General features: G+C 41.4%; 1 protein-coding gene across 2 annotated transcripts in view; it reads left to right on the top strand.

Moving 5' to 3' along the window:
• The first annotated feature begins 6 nt into the window (after positions 1–6).
• The window catches only part of CWF19L2 (CWF19 like cell cycle control factor 2), a 63,420-nt gene continuing 53,163 nt past the window's right edge, over positions 7–10,263 (top strand). For both annotated transcript variants that reach the window (XM_057372484.1, XM_057372482.1), the window contains exon 1: positions 7–97. In XM_057372484.1, coding sequence (XP_057228467.1) covers positions 20–97 — 78 coding nt within the window. In that variant the 5' untranslated portion in view covers positions 7–19. The remainder of the gene's footprint in view (positions 98–10,263) is intronic.

Here is a 10,263-nt window from a genome sequence, read left to right as displayed (position 1 = left end):
CTTCCGGCGGGGTGTGCCGATGGCGTCCGTGCTGGACAGCGAGAGGAGCCGGGAGCGGCGGCAGCAGGAGCGGGAGCGGGAGGCGCTGCTGGCGCAGGTGGGGTGACCGGCCCGGCCCAGCCTTGCCCCGGGGCCGCTGAGCACTCCCCGTTCTCCAGGCTGGGCGTTGGGTGCTGCGCGGGGTCGGTGCGCCCCTGAAAGCTGCCGTGGTCGCGGCAGGCGAAGGAGGGGACGCCGTGGGCAGAGCCCCTTCTGTGCCAAGGGGAGCTGGGCTGCGCTCTGGGAGTGGGCAGACTCAGCCTGGAACTTCTGACTGACACCCACCTGATTTCTTGCGTTTTGCCACTCGTGGTGTTGATCCTCTTGGTGTTTCACTTATTATGTATTTCTGTGGTTACACCTTTGGAAAGAACCGGAGTCGTTCATCTTTATATTCTCTCTTCAGATTTTTTTACACATTGATAAGAAGGCACCGCTCTCACTCCCCGCMCGGCCTTTTCTAGGCTAAACAGGCGCAGCTCAGCCTTTCCTTAAATGAGACACAAAAGGCAACTSCTTCTCCTTGTCTTGTGGCCTGTCTTTCCTAAAGAGTCTGTATCTCTCCATTGCAACACTGGGCATGGAGTGGTAATAAGTTGAAGTTGTGTGCGTGTGTTAAGAACCGGGAGCCTGATTTTATAGGGTCAGTTGCTTGCCTGTGTTGTTGTAGTGTAAGCCAAGAAGGAGGCTCCCACTCATAGGTGCTTTAGTACAGTTGCTGTGACCTGGGGACCTGTGCTAATCATGATGCATTTCCTTCAAAACCTGCCTGTATGCTGGTTTTGGTATTTGTGGTAATTCTGGTTGGGACTTGTAAGTAGAGTGAATGCTGAAGTCATAAATGGCACATCACTTAGGTGACATGGCTCGTTTTGGAGTTTAAGAGGGGATAACAAGAAAAGTGTAAGACAAGAGAGTGCATAAAATGAGTATGAGGTTGTGGTGATGGRCTTTTGACAAAAGACCAGAGTAAGCAGCAACCAAATCTTACTGGGCAAACAYACTTTCAGAAAAAAAGTTGATTGGAAAATGGTCTGAACAGCCTGATGCTTACGCAACAGTGATGCCTTTTCTCAAGGCAAAGCAGAAAGAGAGAGGATTTAATATCCTATATTGTGTGGACATCTCCCTTTTACAATTGTKAATAATTTCTTGGCAATAAAAGCTCCCTTCAGTGATTTCTTTGTGACAAACAGTTAAAGGGAAATGCTTTTTACTTAGCAATAGTGAAACACACTACGCTGTAGAAGTTTGTTGGTGTTGTTAAAATGCCTGTTGCTGTACTTTATATGTTTAAGATTGCTCCTTTGCTCAGTTCAACCTCTTGGATGTTCAGAAAATAGACTTAACAGCAAGCAAAACTTACATAGGACTCCATTATCCTACTTTACCTTTTCTTCTCAGCTASTGCCACTTGTACACCAAGCTGTCTGGGCTGATGCCACTGGCTTAGAATCCTASAACAGCCCTGCTTGGAAAGACCTTGAAAGATCATTTGGTACAACCCCTTGTGGGAAAAGGAGCCTGAGTAAGATTATCTAGTGCTCTGTTCAGTCACGTCTTGAAAAACTCTGGTGATGKGKTTAAGGAARTTTTCCYRTCTGACCCTTCAGGARGCACTGTGGCAGTCACACTSCCACCACCTGAGGCTGGCACTGCTGGGACTGAAGCCCCTTTGTGGAGGGTGGGCCAGTGGGCCACCATGTGCTCTGCTTGACTCCCTACACACACCACTCACACAGTCAGACAAGTTTCATTTAATCAGCTTGACTCCAGATTTTCCATAGCAGAGTCACAGACATCTGGATCCTTAAAACAATTTAATCTTCGTGCAAAACACAAAGCCAGGTGAGCTGGGTGCCTCCAAGGAGAGGCCCTGAACAGCCAAATCCCTGAGCTTTTATACCCTTACGGTCTAAGTGCACCATAGTCTGGGCTCCTGCTGAGTCCTTGGCTCCTGCTGTTCTGAGTGTCCGCTCTCCTGGCTGCCCCAAAGGTCTCTCTGCTGTGCAAAGGGTCAGGGCCTTTTGCCTGGGGCTCCTGTCATTTCCCAACACCCAGAGCACAAACTGCAGCTCATGCTGCAGCTGCACACTGAGCTGTGTGCACCAAAGATATTCCTCATCAGGGATTCCACCCCTTGACCTCTCCCTGTGGCTCCCTCCTTGTGGAGAGAGAACTTCTGTTCTCTRTAGATGTGCTTTACTGGGATACTGTGATGAGTTTCCTCCCTTAGGTGTCTCTTCTGCGGGGAGAAAAGGCCTAACTTACTCAGGCTTCCCTCACAGGGCAATTTCTCCAGCCCTGTGATCATCTTCATATCTCTCCTGTGCATATTCCAGTTTGTCTGTGTCTTTCCCGAGCAGTGGGGTTGGTCCCAGCACGGGGCACTGTGCTCTGGTGCAGCCTGACAAAGGCTGAGCACAGTGGGATGATGATGTCTCTATCTGTGCCAGCGATGCACCTGCAGATGCAGCCCAGGATCCAGKGTGCCTTTGTTGCTGCCTGTTTTAAACTCCATACATTTCTTGCTAGCCTGCTCTTCCAGCTTCTCCAGGTGTCTCTGTAGGATGTCTTRCCTTCGTGTTGTGTCCACCACCCAGTCTGGTGTCATCAGAAAACTTGATGAGGTTGTTTTCAGTTCCATCATCCAGATAATTTATGAAGATGTTGAGCAYSTAGAGCCCAGTATTGATCCTGGAGKATCCACTTGTGACAAGCTGCCAGCCTGACTAAAAATCATTGATAAATGCATAGATTTTGTGAAAGTTTTTTACAGCATYAGACATTATTGTAGTAGTTTATGAAATAATAATTTTCCTCTTTTGCTATTTGCCTCTGTTTGCATCAACAGTTTAACATGAAGTAAAAGTGTTCTGTGAGGATGTTATATAAAAATTTTTCTACAACTTCCTTTACCAAATTTYTGTGGATGGTTTTTACTTCTTTTGTTAATACCTCTAAAATACTGCTAATTTGAAGCAAGAATATTTTACACATAGCATTAAACTCTTCTGTGGTGTTTTTATAGTTACTGGATTATGGTGTTAAAAATACTGCAATCTGTGGAAAAGGCAATTTAACCTCTAATTGTGTTTGGGTAAATCTCAAATTAGGGAGGCAGTAAAGCCGAGGAAGGAGGTTTAGTTGTTGGAGGAACACAACAGGAATAAGCCAAAGGTACTCTCATAGAGGAATGGTTGATGTCAGGGATGAGAGCACTTCTTACTGACATGGCGAGAAAGGGCACAGATTGCTTTTAGCAGAATTTGAGTGTTGCTAAAAAATGTCTTGAGCACAAGGGACTACACTTTTGACTGCACTGTTGGGGTATGTCTTGAAGTCTTTGATGGTACTGTAGCTTCATAGATCCTAGTTCTTGGGGTTCATATGTTCTTGTAGGTTTAGATGCTGCTCATCAGCCTAGTTGAAGAATATTAGAGAAATTGGTTTGGACTTTTTAGAATGCAACAAACTGATATATTATTGCTAAGATGTAGTGCATTAAAAGGTATGTATGCAGGATCTGGGTTGAATTTTGTCATTTTCTTTGATTTGAATAAGAAACAGATCATCATTGTATTTTTCAGCATATTTTTAAAAATTCATGAATACAAATGACTCCTATGTGAACACCTTAAAAATATATCTGCAATATTTGTGTGTTATTAAATAAAACCAAATGCACTACCATAATTTTCTGGAGTAAGGCAATCACTGATTTTCTGTGTACAGCAGTGAGTTCACAGTTGGCTTTTACCACTCAAAACTAACAACTGGGGAGTAAATAGCTCTATAAAGRTGCTACATCATTACTTAGACAAAAGCAAAATCTGATCAAGTGTTAGAATTACTGTGAGAAGAATAAAGAACAAAGGAAAAGGTTGCACAGACATATTACTCATTTCTGTGTAATATCAAATAATTTATGTAGTCTAGGTTCCAGCATCTCAAGAAGAACCAAACAGCCTCAGAGAAAGTGWGAAGAAAGGTGCAGAGATGATCTTGGTACAGACTTTCCAAGGACACTTGAGGCTTTGAGATGAGGGGAAGATAGGCTGAAAATAATACAAGAGAGTTCTGTAAAATTGTTAGATGTTTCTTTCAGCTCAAGAGCTAGTTTTTTTTTTTTAAGGGATTAGCAGGAAGCCAGCTTAGAGTAGACAAAAGTGAATTTTCAGATGATGCACAGAGAAATTGTAGGGTCTCTTATATTGCATGTTGCAAATACTGGCACTGCAATTCTATCCAGATAAGAATAACCTAAAATCTAAAATATGTGTTGAAAGTTATTTATTGAAAAGTTGGTGAGCCTCAAATTTCTGGAGGATGCCGGAATATTTTGGAAATGGCTCACTTTTTACATAAGCCTGTGTACACTTTTGTCAGCTTCCTGGGCATTACTGGACATTTTTTAGTTAGGATAGTAGCTTGGATTCTCAGTTCTGAGAATGTTAGAGCACTGAGAAATCCAATACAGGAAAACAGAATGGAGTGTAGTTTRTGAAATGCTAGGCACTGTGATTCTTCAAGTCCATTTTTTGTGGAGTGTAGGAATGGATCTGGACACCATGACATTGTTTTCTACAGAATTGAACCATTAGAGGTGTTTGGTCCCTCTCAACTGTATGGCCATTGAGAAACTTCCCTGATGTGACTTTTCAGCTCTTACTGAAAGTCATATTGTAGAGTCTGTGTTACTTTTCCACAGTGTTGTTTTCACTTCTAAGCAATCTAAAGCTAAGTCAGATTMTCGATTTTCAAAGATTCTCTTGGGTGCATTGGATAATACTGAAACATACATTAATGATCAAATGGTTTTCTTTGCTGTTGCYTGCAGAATTGCTGTGTTCATCATGTTATGACTGTCCTTGAACTATTTCTTTTCCTTGCAGTAAGAAAAGTTGAAGTACAGAGAGGACATATTGAAAGTTGKGAGTTTCCTGTCCTCCCCACTATTCTGTACTAGAGTTATAGAATGTGTTAGCAAAAGTGTATTATAAGCATTTTATCTATACAAGTCCATGTGGCACAAAGGAGGCTGTAGAGATGATACCTTTATCACTAATTTGGCTGACAGAGATTTGGGAATGGATTTTTTTTAAACTCATTGCATGTTTCTTCTTGCCGTTTATTGACCAAATAACCTCATACTAAGCTATGTAAAAAAGCAACATTGTAAAGACTTCTGTAGCTACTCTGTTATTTCTGTGAAAAGTCAATTTCCCATTTTATAAAGTGAAAGCATGAGGATGTCATAGTTGCCATGTCAATACTCTGCTGTCTGCTTTTCAGAAACGGACTTGTTGCTGTCTATGTGAGAACAGATTAATGTCTTAAGTGTATTGACTTTCTCTGCTTTGCTTTGATTTGTGGTTGGGCTGCCTGCTGCTATAGTGGTGGAATAGCCAGGTGGTCGAGAGACAGSATTGTCTCACTCTGCTGTGCACTGGGGCGGCCTCACTTTGAGTCCTGTGTGCAGTTTTCGGTGCCATTATRTAAGAAGGGCATTAAAGTATTAGAAAGTGTCCAAAGAACGACCACAAATATGATGAARGGCTTAAGGTTGCAGCCAACTGAGGTCACTTGGCTGGTTCAGTGTAGAGAAGAGGATTCTAAGGGGAGACCTTATCATGGTYTTTAGTTCCTCAAGAGGGGAAACAGAGAGGCAGGCACTGATCTCTCTGGTGACCACTGACAGGATCTGAGGGAATGGCCTGAAACTGTGTCAGGGAAGGTTTAGGCCTTCTCCTATTAGGAGAAGGTTCTTCACCCAGAGGCTGGTTGGGCTCTGGCACAGGCTCCCCAGGAAGTGGTCACAGCACCAAGCCTGGCAGAGTTCAAGATACGTTCGGAAAACACTCTCAGGCACATGGTGTGACTCTTGGGGTGTCCTGGGGCCAGGAGTCAGGCTTTGATGAGCCTTGTGGGTCTCTTCCAGCTCAGGATATTCTGTGATTCTGTGAACAGAGCTGGGAGAAAACTACTTCAAGACTATCTCAATGTGTTTTGATTGTCTTGTACAGAAAGGCAGCAACAGATATGCAGGAACTTACCACAGTAGGCAAACGTAGTCGAGACATTTATTTGGTGATTGTAATCCCTGAAGCTCTTGCTTTTCATTTTGGGAAAGAYGGTTGGAAAGCTGTGTAGTTGCTTCTGGTAGTCTGAGATGTTTGTAGAAATAACTGTACTTTRGCAGTTCTGTTTCTGGAAAGACGAGGTGTTCAGCCAACTCACCTTAAGGAGCTTTTTGTTATGAAATATTGAACTTGCACCTCTTTTGAAGAATCAACATGCCWCTCAATTAATTGAGATTTCTCTTTTAAATTTTGAAATTGTGTTCTTTTATTTGTGTAGTCTGTCTTCCGAACTGTACCAGTAAAACCCAGCAGCTGATAATGTTTATGATAATGATCAGTAATCAAATAATTAAGTGTKGACATGCAAATTGTTAATAAGCTTCAGAAGTAACCTCTTGTTATGATGARCATGATAGTTCATAGCACTGCTATTTTGCTTGACTAGTTTACAGCAAGAAAATAATCTGGTGGGTGTTTTGGTAAGTGCAGGGATGTGTATTTTTCCTAGACATGAACATTTCTTGTTAAAAACTATCAGGACCTCAAATTTTTGATTATTCTTGCATCTGCAATATCATATGGTATTTTTGTATTTTAGGGTTGCTGTTCCGTTTTGTGGTTTTTTTTCATGGACTTTGAGTCTTTCATTCTTTGGCCTCTGAGGGTGATGTGATTTGACCATACCTTGTGTAGAAAATCATGCCTTTTAATTTTTAAGGATTACTAACAGATTGGAAGTTGAGTGTAAGTAAATAAGACCTCAGTCAAATAAGGCATCTTATTGAAACAGTGTAAATAAAATTATGCCATAAACCAGATTCATTGCACAAACAAGAAATTACATCTTCAGTTTTACTTAYTTGTATTTCTGAAAACACTAATTTGAGATTTGCAAACCATTATTATTGGAAACGTCTTGTTCGATGCTTTTGATTTAGACTTCTTCTTCCAGTTTTGGTTTACATTTCTTGTTTCATTTTCTTTGAAAATACAACTAAAAATTGCTCCCCTYCCAACAAACAGTGTATGGCAGTATCACTGAGTTTATGGTTTTAAAGTTCTAAAGAAACTCTGAAATCAGCAGGTTTTGCTGGTGAAGTATGATCAATTATTTCCTCATAAAAGCCTAACAGTTGGCTTTTTGCAGTGTTCAGYACTTGCTGAGGTGATGGAATGCTTCAGCAGTATTTTACATTGTAGTTTTCAGTGGAAAATTACAGAAATCTCTCCTTAGGCAGGAATTAGTAGCAAAACATATCTCTGTTAGGGGTTATAGTTGCTTCTGTGCTGTAATACTAAGCACCTCCTTTTTGTTCTTTCCCTTTTAAATCCTTCATGAAGTGTTACATCCCTAACTATCTGTTGAAGGAAATAAGCACTTCAGCACTTAAATCTGTGGTATTAGAAGACTAATAACACTGAGAAATAAATACTGCCTCTTCACAAAAGTTTTTCAGACCTCTGTGTGCAAGCAATATCTTTGAACAGATAAGTTGTTTTCGAAGGTCAGTGATGAAGACAGTCTTCATTGTTATATTCTGGAAGGCCTTCCTCTGGTGCTTGCTTTGCCACAGTAGTGGAGAGGTCCTACATTAACACAAAATACCCATCTGTGGTTTCCAATCAGTCGTAGCTTCTATTTATCTGTTGTGTCTGTGCCTGTAGCAGCAGAACCAGCTGCTGCCTCCCAGGTGTTTCTGACTGAAGGCTGCTCTTTAAAACACGTCTGACTTTTGATTATCGAGCACAAGGTGCTTAAATGATTGAAGTGATGRTCCTTTCAGTAACCTTTCCTCTGTGCCTTTTGGCAGGTGAAAATGACAAAGTGGTGACATTTCCAGTTGCCAAAGCTGTATCTGGAGGAGGTGATGGTACAGGCAGCACTCTAACTCAGTTGCAAGTTGCCAAGTTGGGGTGGAAGCTAAGCTCTTTCTTGTCTTTCCTTGAGAAATCTTTGTGGATGTAGCAATAATTTCAATATAGAGACTAGAAAAATAATATAAGCATTCTCAAAAATAAGAATGTTATTCAGACAAAGAATTGGTGTAAAAGCATCAGAACTGCAAAGAAGGATATACTCAAGTTCTGTGGAGGTAAGCACTTGTGTAACCAGGGCTCTCTGCCCCTGAACTTTGGGGTGATGGAAGCTGGGAGGGTAATACCACAGCAACCTTTCTAATTGTTGTTTATCAAAACATTTAAAACAGTGGTTTGTATGATTGGATAGGAGATGGTCCTGACATTAGAAAGACAAGCTCATTGTAGATATTTTGAATGCCTTATATTAATGTCTGAAGGACTGGACTAGGTATTAGATTTTTTTAACTTTTCTAACAGAAAGCTGTTGCTGAAATGAAGTTTTTTTCCATGCTTCTTTTCCCCAAAGTGCACTTTTCCCCCTTGTTCCTTGTGCTTAAACTGGTAGTCTCAATGAGCTTGCTAGGGCAACTTGTTAGCTTGGTCTGCAGGAAGCTGCACCCTGCTTTTGGTGGGATTCATGTTGCATCAGGACGGTCCTGGAAGAGGCTTTGACTGAGACTGGAGTTCAGGAACACGCCTGGTGGGTAAGGTGCTGGGAACACGTGAGAGGCAGTGCAGAGAGGAGAGGTGTGAAAATGGAGCCCTGCCCTTCAGTGGCAGGGAACCAGGACAGTGTCTTAGCTGGTGCTCTGTATTTTGAATGTTTTTGTTGTACTATATAGATCTGATATGATGTAGATTTTCTTCTGATTGCTTGTGCATGAGAAGAGAGTTTTTCTTCTTTTGGGTTAAGAAATTGCCTGTTGAATCATGGTGATTATCATCTGAAGAACTAGGTATTGACCAACGTTATAGGTGGAAAATTKCAGGGTCTTCTGGAGTGGCATGGAAAACGTTCCCTGGCCTTGGTGAGAGCTGAAATACTAAACAGAGCTGAGATCAGGAAAGCGTGTTGGTCAGGGTTTCTGTGAGCTGTGGAGGGAATTTTCAGCCCTAGGTGAAAATCCCTTMATGCCTTCTGGACATCTTTGAAGGACTGTTGTGTAACAAGCTCCATATATTGAGTGTCCTATAACTTGGCTGTTGGCAGTGTCTGATCTTTTCTGCTTCTTCCTGGCATCTGGCATGGTAACTTTTATAGCTCTTGGGTTTTGTATCTGCAGTGTATTACAGGCTGCTTTGGAGCACATTTTATTCTTCATTTAGTAGATGGCRTTGTCAGCTGCTGGGCGGGCTGGCCTTAATGACCTTCTTGATGAAATCCAGAAAGCACTTTCCTTGAACTTGGTTCCCTCCCACATTCAGATGGATCTGTGAAATTCTAACTTCTTTTGCTTACTTGTGGTAAAGACTGCAAAATTTGGTTCTGTTCAACCACRGCAAACATTGCTGACATAGTGCTGTAGAATAATTATTGTTTTTATAGCATCTTATCAACAGAYCTTCCAGAGTGCCTTGCCAGCCTTAGACTTTACCTTGTGCTTGTTGCAAAGRAGACCATGAGCAGTTTCATTAGGATGTTGCAGAAGTGTGTARTGTAGCGTGATGCTTGCCCTTCTTGACAGGTTGTTACTCATAATGGTTTCATGTGTACATGCACAGGCATTTGCAGAATTAATGCATTAATTTTGAAATAGAGTTATTTCAGAAATGTTTCATCCAGTATCTGTGGAGCAAAAACTTAAACATATAGCTGTGGTGACCTAGGATCTGCCTCATTTGTAAGGGGGGAAGTATAAATTATTGGATATTCTTGTTATATCATATGATTCTTGTTAAATGCTTGAAATCCTGTGGGTTGACAAGTGAAACTATTAGAGTTGACCCTCATATGTGGAATGGCAAATCTGTCAGGGGAATTAATTAGGGGGTTTTTTGGTTGGGTTTTTTTTTTTTTAACGTTTTATGACATGCTAGTAAGCCCTGCAGCTTTTGAAAAGAAAAGTACACTATAAAGATAAGTTTTGAAGCTAATAAAGTAGTGTAGGCAGATTTTCCTCCTCATTTCCACTTGAAATAATTGTGTGTGTGAGGGGAAAGCATCACCAGCAATAAAAAGGAGTGTTCTAATTTGAGGGAGCTAGATTGTAGAGATAAAAAGATTCAGAGGGTATCTGCTAAGTTTCTAATCTTGTGTTAAAATGGTAATTTAGGTGAAATT

The sequence above is a fragment of the Malurus melanocephalus genome, unplaced genomic scaffold (genome assembly GCF_030028575.1).
Source record: "Malurus melanocephalus ecotype Western Australia unplaced genomic scaffold, MMel_1.1 scaffold_172, whole genome shotgun sequence".
Taxonomy (NCBI): domain Eukaryota; kingdom Metazoa; phylum Chordata; class Aves; order Passeriformes; family Maluridae; genus Malurus; species Malurus melanocephalus.
This window is presented reverse-complemented; position numbering and strand designations above follow the sequence as displayed.